Source organism: Cnephaeus nilssonii (assembly GCF_951640355.1).
Source record: "Cnephaeus nilssonii genome assembly, chromosome: 6".
Lineage (NCBI taxonomy): Eukaryota > Metazoa > Chordata > Mammalia > Chiroptera > Vespertilionidae > Cnephaeus > Cnephaeus nilssonii.
This window is the reverse complement of record NC_137077.1, coordinates 89,886,456-89,904,624: the sequence shown is the minus strand read 5'-3', so window position 1 is coordinate 89,904,624 and position 18,169 is coordinate 89,886,456. Positions and strand designations below refer to the sequence as shown.

The 18,169-nt window shown below is 46.1% G+C and overlaps 1 protein-coding gene across 1 annotated transcript in view; it reads right to left on the bottom strand.

Moving 5' to 3' along the window:
• LOC307101113 (maestro heat-like repeat-containing protein family member 1) overlaps nt 1-17,246 on the bottom strand; it is a gene marked incomplete at its 5' end in the record, with an annotated part of 62,753 nt that extends 45,507 nt beyond the window's left edge. Inside the window, 2 exons of the mRNA XM_079773807.1 lie at nt 12,838-12,978; nt 17,151-17,246. Of these exons, the coding sequence (XP_079629933.1) occupies nt 12,838-12,978; nt 17,151-17,246 (237 nt within the window). The remainder of the gene's footprint in view (nt 1-12,837; nt 12,979-17,150) is intronic.
• Between the last annotated feature and the right edge of the window lie 923 nt (nt 17,247-18,169).

Sequence of the window (18,169 nt, the reverse complement as noted above, 5' to 3'; positions counted from 1 at the left end):
TTTTAAAAAAGGAATCATGGCCAAAGAAAGAACTGGTTCTATTGTTCTGTCTTGCACAATTTGGAAAACCACACTTAAAATCCTAAATATCTAGTGGATTGTATTGTTTTATGGGTTTTTCTTCTCACTTGTGTGAGAGGCTACAAATTGCCTCAGTTTTCACATGTGTAAGCAGTCCATTTTGTTTTTTTAAAAGACAGCTTTATTGATGTCTAATTGTATATAATAAAAGGGTAATAGGCACATCAACCGAACAGCAGAAGGACTGGTCACTATGACGTGCTCAACACAGGAGCTGCTCCCTGGTGGTCAGTGCGCTCCCACAGGGGAAGCGCCGCTCATCCAGAAGCATGGTGAGCACAGTGGTTGTGCAGGCAGCCCTAAGGATGTCCGACTGCTGGCTTAGGCCAGCAGGGAACAGCCCTAAACTGGCAGTAGGACAACCCCCAAGGGCTCCTGGACCGCAAGAGGGCGCAGGCGGGGCTCAGGGACCCCGTACCCCCCAGTCCCTCCCCCACCCGTCCTCCTCTCCTGCTGAGTGCATGAATCTTGTTCACTGGGCTTCTAGTTGATATATAATATACTGCACATATTTTAAGTATACTATTTAATAAATGTAAACACCCTTGAAACCATCTCCACAATTAAGATAATAAGCATATCCATCACCCCTAAAACTTTCCTCTTATCTCTTTGTAACCCCTCTTGCCCTCCCCTCGGAACAACGTTCCTTTCCCCAGGCAACCACTGATCTGCATTCTGTCACTACAAATCTCTCACTTAATTTTTTAAACACTGCCAAACTGTTTTCCAAAATGGTTGTGCCAATTTACAGATGTATAGTGGCATCTCAATGTAATTTTAAATTTTTCTAAATGATTTTTATCAACTTTTCCAGTGCTAATTTGATATCCCCATATTTATTCAAATATTTTGCCAATTTTTAAAATATTTTAAAATTCATTTTAGATAGGTTGGAGGTGGGGGAGAAGGAGAGGGGGGAGAGAGAGAGAGAGAGAGAGAGAGAGAGAGAGAGAGAGAGAGAGAGATTGATCAGGAACAAAACAAGGAAGTCCACTCTCACCATTCTTACTCAACATAGTGCTAGAAATCCTAAGCAGAGCAATATGGCAAGAGAATGAAATAAAAGACATTCAAATATGGAAGGAAGAAATAAAGCTATAACTTTTTGCAGATGACATTTTTCTGTATAAAGAAAACACTAAAGACTCCACCAAAAATAAAACAAACAAACAAAACACCCACAACTATTAGGAACAATAAACAAATACAGTAGAGTTTCAGGTTACAAAAATCTATGTGCCAATATCCATTGCCTTCCTGTATACTAACAACAAAAATTCAGAAAAAGAAATAAAAAAACAATTCCTTCTGCAATTGCAATCAAAAGAATAAAATACCTAGGAATAAACGTAACAGAGAATGTGGAAGACCTATATACTGAAAATCACAAAGCATTATTAAAAGACATTCAAAAAGACACAATAAAATGGAAAAATATTCCATGTTCATGGATTGGAAGAATCAACATAGTTTAAATGGCCATATTACCCAAAGCAATATACGGATTCCAATGTCATTTTTTAAAGAAATAGGATGAAAAGTCATCAGATTTGTATGGAACCACAAAGGACCCCAAATAGCAAAGGCAATACTGAGAAAAAAGAACAACGTTGGAGGTATCACGCTACCTGACTTCAAATTATACTACAGAGCTATGACCTCCAGAACAGCATGGTACTGGCAGAGAAACAGACACACAGATCAATGGAACAGAATAGAGAGCCAGGCTATAAAACCACATGCATATGGACAGGTAATTTTTGAGAAAGGAGCCAGAAAGACACAACAGAGTAAAGATAGTCTCTTCAATAAATGGTGCTGGGAAAACTGGAAAGCCACATGGAAATGAATGAAAGTGGATTACAGTTTGTCCCCACGTACAAAAATTAATTCAACATGGATCAAAGGGGTGGGGAGAGAAGAGGGAACTAATATATGGTGACACGAGATCTGACTTTGGGTAGTTACCACATGGAGCAATATGCAGATCTTGTAATACTGAAACTCACACCTGAAAACTGTATGTTCATGCTGACCAATGTCACTCCAATAAATTTAATTTTAAAGAAACCATTTTTTCTTTTTCACTGGTTTTGAGAAATTTGATTGTGACATGATTTGGAGTAGTTTTTTTATTTCAGATGTACACCTGAAACTAATATAACATTGTATAGCAACTGTAATTGAATAAATTTTTTAAAGAAAATAATTTACACACACACACACATGCACACACACACACACACACACACACACACACACACACATATGTAAAGAAAAGGTAAGAAAAAAATATATATTGATCTTCTCAGACTCCATGCAAGATGTGTTGTTTCAGGACTTCTCTCCCTAAGCAAACTGAATTCTCGGGGGAAAGAATTAATATCTTTCAGAGCTTCATGTCCCTACTGGGCTCACCACAGTACTGCCCACCAAAAAGGCTCAGAAAATATGAAGGAACCACCTGTCCACTTCTCAAACCTTTCTCAGGTTTTGACAAGCCCAAATGTAACCCATGGGCAGAAAAGTCTGAGACCAGAAGTAGCTTGGCAAGGATGCCTTACCTGTCTCTTCATTCCCCCAAACCTTCCCCTCTCCATTTTACCAGACCCCAATTTCTCAAAACAGCAATTGCCCTCCCAGCCCGAACATTCTGCCATTCTGCTCACTGGTTCGAGGTCCTCCTGAATCACCAGAATGGTTGAATTCAGCACCACGAGCAGCAGCTTCTCTGTCAGAGGCACTAGAGGAAAGACAGACATACATGAGGCAGGGTTGGGGGGAGGTGTCAGTCTCCTCCCTCCCCCTTTGTTGCTCTTGGTCCTCAGCCCTTGCCAGGCTCCCACAGCTGAGCACACAAGTCTGCCTCACTGGCCATGCTGTTCTGCTCACCGTCTGCGATCTCAACCTTTAGAAATGCCACCACTGCTCTTTGTCTGTGTGAATTCCTTCTGCTGACTCAGTCTCCTTTCTGTTCTCAGCACAGCTCCTACATAGAGTCTATCCCATCTCCTGACTGACGCCTTCTCTGCATTCCTGTTGCCCATCGCCATGCTCACATTTAAGTAACTTATCACATATTATCCTGTATCCTGTTGCTGTGTGAACAGTCTCTTCTTCCCTACTTGACAGTGAGCTCCTCAGAACAGGGACCATGTCTTATTTATGTGTGTATTTTCTGTGCCTCATTCTGTGTTAGGCACACAGCAAAGTTTTGATGGACACTTGATTAGAATTAAACATACACTATGTTTTCTCAATAAAAATGCCTAAAGGTAGGAATTAATGTTAACGACATTTTTGTTTTTTATAATCCTCACCCAAGGATAGGTTGTTTTTTATTTTAGAGAAAGAGGTGGGGGGGGGGGAGAGGAAGAGAGATAAACATCAATGTGAGAGAGAAACATTGATCAGTCACCTTCCATATGCTCTCGATCAGGGAACATACCACCCACCTAGGTATGTGCCCTCACCGGAAACGAACCCACAGTCTTGTGGTATATAGGATGACACTCCATCTAACTGAGCCACCCAGCCCAGGCACCTCCATTTTTCAAATGAGGAAATAGAGGTACAGACTAAAAGTAATCTGTCCCAGTTTGAACCCATTGAGTTTATATTGAGTTTAAAACTGTGCTTTTAACTACCCCACATGGGAGTGTCTGCCCCAGAAAGAAGATTTCCTGAGCAAGAAGATCTCTAGGACCAGGCTCAGTTCGTACTCACATTCCTGGAACACGTCTGTGAATGCTTGAAGGGCAGATTCTATCTTGGATGGCTCAGTGGACTCCATGGCCGATAGTATTAGGGATACCATCTGATCCTGGTATAACTTGGCTATCAGAGGGCATGAATACATGGGAGTCAGGGGTATGTTTAAGTGGGAGGTGGTGTGCAGAAGAAAATCATGCTCACAGCAAACCACTGATGCCATGAGCTGGGTAAATTAGGGTCTATTACGTTGGAGAAAAAAGGAGGAAGAAAGAGAGCCAGTGTTTGCCCAGCATTACCATGATCCCAGCATGGGGCAGATGCTTTTCCTGAGCTAGGCCTGTCCCTCCCCTGCCCCACCATGTGCTCTCCCATTAGGTCAGAGCCTCTTTCGTGACCATCAGTGCTTTAATCACATTATCACCTTTCTGAGCTCAGGATCACCAAAGGAGAAAGGGGAGCCAACCCCAGGGGAAGGGAGTGGTAACCAAAGGGATAGGGAGGGGAGAATGCCTATGCCCTTTGAGATTCATTGAATTTCAGGCAAACTTTACATGGATACTTTGCATCTTGTCTGAAGGACAGAAGCCCATCTTGGGAACCTAGCGCCCCAAGGAGTACAAAGTCTTGAGTACCCAGGGACACATACCTGGGGCTGGGCAAATGTGTTAACTTACCCAGGATGTAGAAAGCCGTCAGGGCGAGGCTGCAGTTCTCCACAGAGTGAGGATCTGATGGGTTGACTTTTGCACTCAGCTGTGGGGAGACCAAGGCCATCAGTCCTGGGAACACTGAAAAATCAGGGGCTCTGGGCATGGATGGAGAAACTGAGGTATGCAGCCAGAATAAGGGTGGCACTTGCCCGTAAGGAGAATGTGAAAATAGAACCCAGGAACACACCTACACAGCCCCAAAGGAAAGAAGATGTGGCCAGCAAATACATGGAAGGTAACACCTTTTTGCAAAATGTTCAATTGTCCTCTTCCTACTCTAGGCTGCAACACAGAAGGCCTGCCATTTCCCACAGGCATAATGGGTCGGTTTGGACTCTCTGCCCTTAACCAGTTTAGAGGGAGCAACAATGGCCTCCACCCCAAGAAACATACAGAAATGTATGCAATTTACCTCTTAGAGAATATCCACTCTGTGACCAGAATCCAGGCAGTGAAGCCTGAGGTGTGTGCAGTTACTGTCACCATGAGAAAAACCCAGGGCCGAGTGGAGGTTGTGACCTGGGCTGGGGTAACCATCACCTCCACAGAAGAGGGGAAGACCAAGCCCGGGATACTTCCAGCCTCCAGCACTCACCTGCTGGAACAGCACGCCTATAATGTTTTCCAGCTGGGATTCCAAGTTTATACCTCCGCAGCCGCTGAGCGCCAGAGCATTCACCAGTTGGCAGATACACTGTGTGTGTAAGGACAGAGTCAGCCACTCAGCCAGCCCTTGCCACAGCCTCAAGGGGAAGCCTCTGTCCTCAGGTCTCCTCTCAGAGAGGGCCCAATATCATAGTTCACACTGCCCTCTTGGATCTTTTCAGGAAGACCCGAGAGGCTAGTTTTTCCATAGCCAAGTACTGCCATGAGCTGCTCCTCCACCTCACCCAAGTAACCTCATTATTCCACGGTAACTTTTAGAGCAACTCAGCATTGCAGGTGTTGGCTGACTTTAAAGAAGTAGGACAAAGAAATCATGGCCAGGGAGAAACCAAGTTGGCGGCATAGGTAAACACCTATATTGCTGCCTTGCACAACAATTTCAAAACTACAACTGGACGACAGAGCGGACATAGTCCAGAACCAACAGAAAGCTGGCTGAGTGGAAATTTTACAACTAGAAGGAAAGAGAAAAGGACACTGAGACTCAGAGGAGCTGTGGAGGACAGAGGTACAGAGACCTGCGAGCAGAAAGGGGGGGGGGGTGGCTTAATAAGTGGCTGGCTTACTTGCAGCATGCAGAAAGGGCAGGCAGCAAGCACGCAGCTAGCTTTCTCGTTCAAGAGGGAAATTAAACCTCCCAAGTGCACTGAACTCCAGTTCCAGGTGAGACTTTTGGGTAACCAGACTCATTTGGGGAGAAACTGGACTGTCTGGCAGCGGGCGAAACTCGAGAGGAGCCTTCTCTCAGAGGTGCGTGCAGCCATTGCTGCAAGACACTGAGACACAAGGGCCCCTTAGGGCAGGGCTGATGAAAAACTAAGGCTGTCTGCTCAGCCCTGAGACTCCGCCCCATCCAAGCTGAGCACAGAAGCTCTCCCAGTGGAGACACAGCTGATCCTCACAGCCAATTGGCCTGGACGTCAACTCCCCGCAGTGATACTAACAATAATCTAGTCTTAAGTACAACAAGACTGCACACACAGCCCACAAAGGGGCACAATAAGAATGTCAGCCTCAGGTAACTGGGGAGGCTGAGCCACTGGTCCCTGCTAGGACACCTAGCACACAAACCCATTCCATCAACTCAGGGAAGCAGCTAAATTGTGGAGACAAAGAGGCAGGTCACAAATGAAGGAAATGGAGGAAAGCAAATGACTGGATATAGAGTTCAAAACCACGGTTATAAGGTTTTTCAAGAATTTCCTAGAAAAGGCCGATAAATTTAACGAGACCCTCGAGGATATGAAAAAGGATCAACTAGAAATTAAGCATACAGTGACTGAAATAAAAAATATTATAGAGACCTAAAACCAGACTAGAGGATCGCAAGAATCAAGTCAAAGATTTGGAATACAAAGAAGCAAAAAACACTCCTCCAGAAAAGCAGAAAGAAAAAAGAATCCAAAAATATGAAGATAGTGTAAGGAGCCTCTGGGACAACTTCATGCGTACCAACATCAGAATTATGGGGGTCCCAGAAGTAGAGAGAGAGCAAGATACTGAAAACCTATTTGAAGAAATAGTGAAGGAAAACTTCCCCCACCTGGTGAAAGAAATAGACTTACAAGTCTAGGAAGCACACAGAACCCCAAACAAAAGGAATCCAAAGAGGACCAACCAAGACACATCATAATTAAAATGCCAAGAGCAAAAGACAAAGAGAGAATATTAAAAGCAACAAGAGAAAAACAGTTAGTTACCTACAAGGGAGCACACATATGATTGTCAGCTGATTTCTCAACGGAAACTATGCAGGCCAGACGGAAATGACAAGAAATATTCCAAGTGATGAATAGCAAAAAACTACAACCAAGATTACTCTACCCAGCAAAGCTATCATTCAGAATTGAAGGTCAGATAAAGAGCTTCACAGATCAGAAAAAGCTAAAGGAGTTCATCACCAACAAACCAGAATTATATGAAATGCTGAAAGGTATTCTTTAAGAAGAGAAAGAAGAAGAAAAAGGTAAAGATAAAAATTAAGAACAACAAATACATATCTATCAACAAGTGAATCTAAAAACCAAGGGAATAAAAAATCTGATGAACAGTATTAACTGGTGAATAAAATAGAATCAGGGGCATAGAAAGGAAGTGGACTGACAATTTTCTAGGGAAAAGGGGAGTGGGGGTTGCGGGAAGAGACTGGACAAAAAGCGTACACTTATGAATGAAGACGGGGGGAGAGGTAAGGGGGCAGAGGGTGGGGTAGGAACCTGGTGGAGGGGAGCTATGGGGGGAAAAGAGAAACTATTATAATAATCTGAAAAACAAAGATTTATTAAATTTTTTAAAAAATGAATCATGGCCAAAGAAAGAACTGGTTCTATTGTTCTGTCTTGCACAATTTGGAAAAACCACACTTAAAATCCTAAATATCGAGTGGATTGTATTGTTTTATGGGTTTTTCTTCTCACTTGTGTGAGAGGCTACAAATTGCCTCAGTTTTCACATGTGTAAGCAGTCCATTTTGTTTTTTTAAAAGACAGCTTTATTGATGTCTAATTGTATATAATAAAAGGGTAATAGGCACATCAACCGAACAGCAGAAGGACTGGTCACTATGACGTGCTCAACACAGGAGCTGCTCCCTGGTGGTCAGTGCGCTCCCACAGGGGAAGCGCCGCTCATCCAGAAGCATGGTGAGCACAGTGGTAGTGCAGGCAGCCCTAAGGATGTCCGACTGCTGGCTTAGGCCAGCAGGGAACAGCCCTAAACTGGCAGTAGGACAACCCCCAAGGGCTCCTGGACTGCAAGAGGGCGCAGGCGGGGCTCAGGGACCCCGTACCCCCCAGTCCCTCCCCCACCCGTCCTCCTCTCCTGCTGAGTGCATGAATCTTGTTCACTGGGCTTGTAGTTGATATATAATATACTGCACATATTTTAAGTATACTATTTAATAAATGTAAACACCCTTGAAACCATCTCCACAATTAAGATAATGAGCATATCCATCACCCCCAAAACTTTCCTCTTATCTCTTTGTAACCCCTATTGCCCTCCCCTCGGAACAACGTTCCTTTCCCCAGGCAACCACTGATCTGCATTCTGTCACTACAAATCTCTCACTTAATTTTTTAAAAACTGCCAAACTGTTTTCCAAAATGGTTGTGCCAATTTACAGATGTATAGTGGCATCTCAATGTAATTTTAAATTTTTCTAAATGATTTTTATCAACTTTTCCAGTGCTAATTTGATATCCCCATATTTATTCAAATATTTTGCCAATTTTTAAAATATTTTAAAATTCATTTTAGATAGGTTGGAGGTGGGGGAGAAGGAGAGGGGGGGGGAGAGAGAGAGAGAGAGAGAGAGAGAGAGAGAGAGAGAGATTGATCAGGAACAAAACAAGGAAGTCCACTCTCACCATTCTTACTCAACATAGTGCTAGAAATCCTAAGCAGAGCAATATGGCAAGAGAATGAAATAAAAGACATTCAAATATGGAAGGAAGAAATAAAACTATAACTTTTTGCAGATGACATTTTTCTGTATAAAGAAAACACTAGAGACTCCACCAAAAATAAAACAAACAAACAAACAAAAAAAAAACTACCCACAACTATTAGGAACAATAAACAAATACAGTAGAGTTTCAGGTTACAAAAATCTATGTGCAAATATCCATTGCCTTCCTGTATACTAACAACAAAAATTCAGAAAAAGAAATAAAAAAACAATTCCTTCTGCAATTGCAATCAAAAGAATAAAATACCTAGGAATAAACGTAACAGAGAATGTGGAAGACCTATATACTGAAAATCACAAAGCATTATTAAAAGACATTCAAAAAGACACAATAAAATGGAAAAATATTCCATGTTCATGGATTGGAAGAATCAACATAGTTTAAATGGCCATATTACCCAAAGTAATATACAGATTCCAATGTCATTTTTTAAAGATACAGAATGAGAAGTCATCAGATTTGTATGGAACCACAAAGGACCCCAAATAGCAAAGGCAATACTGAGAAAAAAGAACAAAGTTGGAGGTATCACGCTACCTGACTTCAAATTATACTACAGAGCTATGACCTCCAGAACAGCATGGTACTGGCAGAGAAACAGACACACAGATCAATGGAACAGAATAGAGAGCCAGGCTATAAAACCACATGCATATGGACAGGTAATTTTTGAGAAAGGAGCCAGAAAGACACAACAGAGTAAAGATAGTCTCTTCAATAAATGGTGCTGGGAAAACTGGAAAGCCACATGGAAATGAATGAAAGTGGATTACAGTTTGTCCCCACGTACAAAAATTAATTCAACATGGATCAAAGGGGTGGGGAGAGAAGAGGGAACTAATATATGGTGACACAGATCTGACTTTGGGTAGTTAGCACATGGAGCAATATGCAGATCTTGTAATACTGAAACTCACACCTGAAAACTGTATGTTCATGCTGACCAATGTCACTCCAATAAATTTAATTTTAAAGAAACCATTTTTTCTTTTTCACTGGTTTTGAGAAATTTGATTGTGACATGATTTGGAGTAGTTTTTTTTATTTCTTATGTTGGGTTCATTGAGTGTGTTGGATTTGTAGGTTTACACTTCAGATTTAAAAATTTTTCAACCACTATTTCTTCAAATACATTTTCTGTCTTTCCATTAATGAGGGGACTCGAATTGCACGTAAATTAGGCTGCTTCAAGTCGTTGCATGCCTCACTGATGCTTTCTTTTTTTAATTTATGTTTTATAGATTTCAGAGGGAAAAGGAGAGGGAGAGGGAGGTAGAAACATCAATGATGAGAGAGAATCATTGATGGGCTGCCTCCTGCATGCCCCCCCCTGGGGATCAAGCCTGCAACCTGCGCATATGCCCTGACCCGGAATCAAACTGTGACATCCTGGCTCATAGGTCAATGCTCAACCACTTAGCCACTCTGGCCAGGCTGATGCTTTCTTCTGTGTTTATTTTTTCTGTTTCATTGTGTGTAATTTCTATTGCTATGTTCAATTAACCAGTTTTTTCTTTTGCAATGTCTGATCTGTCATTAATACTATCCAGTGTTTTTCATCACAGATATTCTAGTCTTTAACTCTAGAAATTCAATTTGGGTCCTTTTAAAAATATTATTCCTGGGTTTTACTTATTTACTTAATCTTTCCACTAGTTTTTAATCCAACAGAATCAGTTATAATATCTGTTTTAATGTCCTTGTCTGCTACTTCTAACATCTGTGTGAGTTCTGGGTCAGTGTTTATTTATTTTTTCTCCTTATTATAGGCCATATTGTCCTGCTTCTTTGCTTGCCTGGTGATTTTTTAAAAAAATGTAATGTGACTCATTGTAACCTTACCTTATTGGGTATTGGATACTTTAGTATTCCTATAAATACTCTTGCGTTGTTCCTGGAACACAGTTAGTTACTTGAAAATAATTTGATCCTTTGGGGTCTTGATTTTAAGGTTGGTTAGACAGAACCAGGAAAGCATTCAGCCTACTGTTAATTTTTCTCCCCAACCCACCCATCTACCTAATGTCCTATGAATTATGAGATTTTAAGACTGTTTGGTGGGAACTGGTATAAATGTTGGCCCTGTGTGAGTTCTGGCTACTATTCTTTCAAGTCAGGGGTTTTTCCTCACCTGAAAGCATTTCCTCACACACATGGACTATTTAGTATTCCACCAGTAAACTCCAGCTATGTTGGTCTCCCTGGTCTCTCATTGCTATCTTCTCAACTCAGAAAGTTCATCAACTTTTCCTGGGGTTTCTTTCCCTCTGCCAATGACTGGAAATTCTCTCAAGGAAGTAAACAGGGGCAATAGTAGAGCTTATGCCATTCTCTCCTGTCTCTCAGGGACACTATTCCTTGTGGCCTACTGTTCAATAGTTTGAAAACCATTATTTCATATATTTTGCGTAGTGTTTTAGTTGTTTCAGAGAAGAGAGTAATTGTGGCCTCAGTTACTCCCTCTTTGCCAGAGCAGAAATCCCTCCACTGGATTTTAAATATTTAACATTTCTTCCCCTTTGGTTTGCCTAATGGACCCCCAAATAGGGCCAACCTCCCTAAGGAGAGCTGGCTAGTGCTAGTTAATGTCTAAAGAAATTATACTATAGACTGACAAACATCTCGATTCTTAATCACTATCCCCTGGATTGATAGAGAAGGAGAGAGAAGGAAGAAGTAGCCAAAACATTACCACTGTCCGCCAAAATGTAGGGTAGAATCTCTACCCACACAATCTGCAGACTAGCAGTTAGGGTACAAATTTTATCCTCTAACTGGCTAATTGATTACACAGAGCAAACCTCTGTTCCAGGTTCTTAGACCTTCCCAAAGGCAACATGCAGACATGTGACAGAAGGGTTAGTACTAGTAAATAAGAGTCTGGCTGCTCTACTAAAGGAGAAAGCTCAGAGCACATACATGAGGAAGGTCAAATCTTCATATACCAAGGAAAGTGAATTTGAGTTGGTAGTGCAATGGTAGATCAGAAACGGTGATCCCTGGAAACTTGTTGCTAATGGGTGTTGCCAAAAAAAAAAAAATTCCTTTTGGAAATTTACAAACGCATATTAACATGTTGACCAACCATGAAAAATGTGCCTTTCAGAAGCCTATTCTGGAGGGCATAATTGACCAACATATCCAACTTCTTTACTCTAAAATCCATCACTTTTTAAAACTGAGGTTAGATTCCCAACGATTTCTCCCAGCCAATGACTGGGTATGGCAGGTCCACTAAAGCAGGCCTACATAAGCAAGATGTTGGACTTCTCCGATGGGTAACATTGGCTCAATGACTCCCTGTTGGCATTGAACTTCCTTAGAAATACACTATAATCTAAGACTCTCCTTTCTTCTTCCCTTCTCCCCTTTATTCTCTCCTTCCCCTTCTCCTTATCAATGGGAAGACCTGCTACTCAGTCTGATGGCTCTCCCAGCCTCCTCTGGCCCCTTCCCTGTTTTTTTCCTCACAGGTGTTCCTCCAATAAATCTCTTGCACCTCAGTTCCATGTTGGTATCTGCTTCTTATTGAAGACTCAGAGAAGTCCTACAGTTAAGAAACTTGTTTAATTTTAAACTCAGCATTTCCCACCTATTTTACTAAATAACACACCTTCTTTTTGTGGAATACTCATTAGAAGTTGGGGGAACTCGGTTTGAGAAATGCCACTGCATTAGAAGAAAGACTGATTCCTAACAATCAGAAAATTTGGGTTCTGGTTCCTGATCCTCTGTTCATAAAAATATCTAATATGTGTATAACATTTCTATCACAGGCATAATATGAAATGGCCCTTAAAACCCCTGGTCCCTGGTGTACTCACACCTTCTCCTGGTTTTTCAGTCAAGCACTAATCTAGGTGTTGATGTGAAGGGATTTTGCAGATATAAGTAAAATCCCACACCCAGTTGACTTTAAAATAGGGAGGTATTCCAGGTAGGCTTGACCTAACCTCATAGGCCCTTTAAATTTGGGTCTAAAGGTCAGAGACAGGGAAGTTAGAGAGTTTCAAAGCATGAGGTGAATTCAACAAATGGACATGGCTGAGTTCCAGTAAAACATTTGTTACAAAAATAAGCTTCACAATGGATTTGAACTATGGGCCAAGCTTTGCCAACTCCAGCATTAACTACTCAATAAATATGAAATACATGAACTAGTCAAATTTCCTTCTCACTCACAACCCAATCACCTGGGAAATGAAGAAAGCTGTCACTTCCATGGACATCAAAATCATTAACAATCGGGTTAACTGGTTCACTTGGTTCTTGAGTTTGGATGGTGGCATAAGGAAGAACAGGTGGCCCATTGTCAGCAGAACCTGCTCTGTCACCTATGCCTAAGGAGATAAAGAAACTTGCATCAGCCAGGAAGATGTTGGAGCCAGGAAGATGTCTGAGATGTCCTCACCTGACCTCCAAGTGGGAGTGCCATCAAAAATTTCTGGATGTTTTCTTTTGAGATATACTTGTTCAATTCCCCTTTATTTCTCATATTTGAACTCACCTCCGCTCTAGGCCTGAGCCTATTTCTATTCTCTCACCAACACCAAATGCTCAAGTAGCACTGTCAGAAAGCAGGCACAGGACACAGAAATGTCTCCTGAGGCTACTGCTCAGCTGTTGAGAAATAGTTGTATCTTAGCAACCAAGCCTAGAATGCCCAACGTGTAACTGACCAATCAGCTCAGATCTAAAGAACCTAAGGTGGAATGGAAAGCCCCTCCCCCCAATTTTGACTCCTGAGAGAAATGGCACAAAGCATTTACTCAATAAATATCTGTTGAGAGAAAAAATGAGTAAATGAACTATTTTTTTATCTTATGTTGAATCAAAATTATGCACAAGGATATACACAAATATATATTCACGATGACATTATTTATCAATAAGTAAACTTCAAAATGCTCGACATTTCACAGTATAAATATACATTACAGTTCAAATACATGATGCAATTTATTAAAGTAATTTTTAGATATTTTTAATGACATAAGGAAATGTTCATACTACATTAAGTTTTAAAAAAGAGGTTTCATGCCCTGGCTGATGTGGCTCAGTTGCTTGAGTGTTGTCCCAGACACTGAAAGGTCCCTGGTTTGATTCCCAGTCAGGGCACATGGTCAGGTTACGGGCTTGATCCCTAGTCAGGGTGGGTGTGCAGGAGGCAGCTGATCAGTGTTTCCCTCTCATATTCATGTTTCTCTCCTTCCCTCCCTCTTTCCCACCCTCCCTCCCTTCCTGTCTCTTAAATCAACAACAACAAAAATTTTTTAAGGGTTTACATTTTAAACCTATATATTATTAACCAATATCACCACAATAAACTCAATACAATTTAAAAAAGCAAATTAGGGCCCATTTCGCTTAATGATTAGAGTGTTGCCCCATGGACCAGAAGGGTCCGGGTTTCATTACCGGTCAAGGACATGTATCTGGGTTGCAGGCCTCCCCAACCTGGGTCCAGACCTGTGCAGGAGGCAACTGATCCATGTGTCTCTGTCTCATATCAATGTTTCTCTCTCTCGCCCCCTCCGTCCCTTCCACACTCTCCAAAAATCAATGGGGACCTAGCTGGTTTGGCTCATTGGATAGAGCGTTGGTCTGTGGACCTAAGGGTCTCAGGTTTGATTCTGGGTCAGGGCACATGCCTGAGTGTGTATTTGTGAGTGAGGGACAGCTATTTTCCAAGCCCGGGTTGTGGGGGCAGGCCAGAGGCAACCAGTGATTCTCTCTCATCATTGCTGTTTCTCTCTCTCTCTCCCTCTCCCTGCCTCTCTGAAATCAATCCTATCTAATAATAGAGTAAAATGTAAATTACCATCACTCTGCTATGCCCACGATTGGGCGACGGGAGGCTGGGGTGCGGGACTCGAGGTGGCCTATCCGGCCATTGAGAGTCACGGATCCGCTGCCACTGAGGGGGGCGGGACTCCCGCCCCCTGCGACTCTCAAAGGCCAGATCCAGGGCAAATCCGCGGCCGCTGAGGGGGCCTGCGCAGACACCCAGCTGCGCCTCTCAACGGCAGGGTAGCCAGGTGTCCGTGGCAGCCCCCCTCAGCGGCCGTTGAGAGGCGCAGGGGGTGGGAGTCCCGCCCCCTGCGCCTCTCAACAGCAGGGTAGCTCCCCTCAGCGGCCATGGACCATCAAAAGCGTGGGAGCTGGGTGCCTGTCCGCTCAGGCACCCAGCTCCCCGCGATCAAAAGCAAAAGTGTGGCAACTGGATGCCTTTCCGCTCAGACACCAGGCCTTTCAGGAGGCTTCTGAAAGGCCTGGTGCACCAGCGATCGAAAGTGAAAGCGTGGCAGCTGGATGCCTGTCCTCTCAGACACCAGGCCTTTCAGAAGCCTCCGCCGCGCTGGAGGCTTCTGAAAGGCCTGGTGCACCAGCAGACAGGCACCCAACTCCCCGCGATCAAAAGCAAAAGTGTGGCAGCTGGATGCCTTTCCGCTCAGACACCAGGCCTTACAGAAGCCTCCGCCGCGCTGGAGGCTTCTGAAAGGCCTGGTGCACTAGCGGACAGGCACCCAGCTCCCCGTGATCAAAAGCAAAAGCGTGTAGGGGACCCTACACGTGCATGATTCAATCATGCACTGGGCCTCTAGTAAAAATATATTTATTTAGCCCTAGCTGGTTTGGCTTAGTGGATAGAGCATCGGCCTGTGGACTGAAGGGTCTCTGTTTAATTCTGGTAAAAGGCACATGTCCTCAGTACATATTAAAAACTATGTATAGATTTATTTTTTTTAAATCAATGGAAGGGAGAAACCAAGATGGCGGCATAGGTTAAGCACCTAACCTGCAGCCTGGCACAACAATTTCAAGAATACAACTAAAGGTCAAAACGGACCTCATCCAGAACCACAGGAAAGCTGGCTGACTGAAATGCCCACAACTAGAAGGAAGGAGAAAACCACAGGGAAAATCAGAGGAGCCGTAGGAGCCTGAGGTGTGGAGACGCGGGCGGAGACATGGGCGCGCGTGCGTGCGAGGAGGATGGAGCCGCAGAGGACAGGGCGGCTGATGTCCTGGCTGGCGTTCTCTAGCAGGGAGGAGATAAAAGATCCGGATTGCGCTGAACCCCAGCTCCGACTGCACTGAATCCCAGTCCCGGGCAAGACCCTGGGAAGCCAGGCGCATGCTGGGGGAATCTGGGCTGGGGGGCGGAGGCACAGAGGAGCCGCGAAAGGCAGAGCTCTGGAGGCGCGCACGTGAATGCGCACAGAGGACGGACTGTTGTCTATGCCGCTGAATTGCCCTGGCGGGGAGGAGACAGGGGCTCCGGACCCTGCTGAACCCCAGTTCCGGCTGCGCTGGGCCGCGGTTCTGGGCGAGACCCTGGGAAGCCAGGCTCATGCTGGGGGAACCTGGGCTGTGAGGCAGAGACGCAGGAGAGTGGCGAAGGGCAGAGCACCGGAGGCGCGCACGTGAATGCGCACAGAGGACGGACTGTTGTCTATGCCGCTGAATTGCCCTGGCGGGGAGGAGACAGGGGCTCCGGACTGTGCTGAACCCCAGTTCCGGCTGCACTGGGCCCTGGCCCCGGGCGAGACCCTGGGAAGCCACGCTCATGCTGGGGGAACCTGGGCTGTGAGGCGGAGACGCAGGGGAGTGGCGAAGGGCAGAGCACCGGAGGCGCGCACGGGAATGCGCGCAGAGGATGGTCTGTTGACTGTGCCGCTGGATTGCCCTGGCGGGGAGGAGACAAAGGAGCCAGACTGCTCTGAGCCCCAGTTCCGACTACACTGAAACCCAGTTCCGGGCGAGAATCTGGGAATCCAGATTCATTGAGGGAGAGACTAGACTGTTTGGCGGCGGGCGAAGCTCCAGGGCGCTTTTCTCTCAGAGGTGTTTGCAGGGAGTACAGAGGGACACTGAGACCCAGGAACCTCATAGGGCGGGGCTGACGGGAAGCCAAGGCTGTAGGCTCCACCCTGAAACTCCGCCCCATCCAAGCTGAGCACAGAGGCTTTTACAATTTTGCAAGTCTAGTTGAATAAGGCTGTCTCCCGGCGTAGACACAGCTGATCCTCACAGCCAAATGGACTGGAGGGCAAATCCTCCCAGTGTACCAACAGCAATCAAGGCTTAACAACACCAAGACTTTGCACTCAGCCCACAAAGGGGGCTACCAAGAGCGACCACCTAGGGAGATTGGGGAAGCTGAGCTACCGGCCCCTATAGGTCACTGACCACACAAAGCCACTCCATCAACACAGGGAGGCAGCCAAAAGATGGAGACACCGAAGGAGGTCACAAATAGAAGGGATGAAGGAAAGTAAACTAATGGACGACACAGTGTTCAGAACCACATTTATAAGGTTACTTAAGAATCTTCTGGAGGACTGAGATGGCGGCATAGGGCAGACGCCTGATTGTTGCCTACCACAACAATTTTGAGACTGCAACTGGAGGGCAGAGCAGACACCATCCGGAACAATGGCCGGAGGAGTTCCTGGGAGGGGGTTGATCGATGGGAGTTGGGATCGGGAAGACGGGGCCCCACTGTGTCCCGGATCCGGGTGCGCTCGCCCGGCGACTGGTCGCCGCTGCAGGCCCGAGTGCCACCGCAGCGACCTTGGACCGGCCCGCCGCCCTGCATCGGGCGCACCGGAGCTTCGCCGAGCCCACCGCCTGGCGAGTTCCGCGGCGGCCGCCCCGGAGCTCTAAGAGGATGGCCGAAGGAATTGCTGAGAGGGAATTGACCGACAGGAATTGGGATCGAGAAGACAAGGCCCCGCTGGGTCCTGGGTCCGAGTGAGGCCGCGCATCCCTGGGTTCGGGCGAGGCCACGCGCCCCTGGATCCGGGTGAGGCCACACGCCCCCTGGGTCTCGGTGAGGCTGGGTCCCAGGTCCGGGCGAGGCTGCGTGCCCCTGGGTCCGGGTGAGGCCATGTGCCCCTGGGTCTGGGGGAGGGCATGCGCCCCTGGGCCCGGGTGAGGCTGGGTCCCAGGTCCGGGTGAGGCCGTGCCCCTGGGTCCAGGTGAGGCTGGATCCGGGTCCGGGTAAGGCCGCGCGCCCCTGGGTCCGGGTGAGGCCATGTGCCCCTGGGTCCGGGTGAGGCTGAGTCCCGGGTCCGGGTGAGGCTGCGCCCCTGGGTCCAGGAAAGGCCACGCACCCCTGGGTCTGGGTGAGGCTGGGTCCCAGGTCCGGGTGAGGCCGTGCCCCTGGGTCCAGGAGAGGCCGTGCACCCCCGGGTCCGGGTGATGCCGCGCACCCCTGGGTCTGGGTGAGGCTGGGTCCCGGGTCTGGGTGAGGCCGTGCGCCCCTGGATCCGGGTGAGGCTGGGTCCTGGGTCCGGGTGAGGCCGTGCGCCCAGGTGAAGCTGGATCCCACGTCTGGGTGAGGCCGTGCGCCCCTGGATCTGGGTGAGGCTGGGTCCTGGGTCCGGGTGAGGCCATGCCCATGGGTCCAGGAGAGGCCACGTGCCCCTGGGTCCAGGTGAGGCCACACGCCCCTGGGTCTGGCTATAGCTGAATCCCGGATCCAGGTGAGGCCGTGCGCCCTGGATCCGGGTGAGGCTG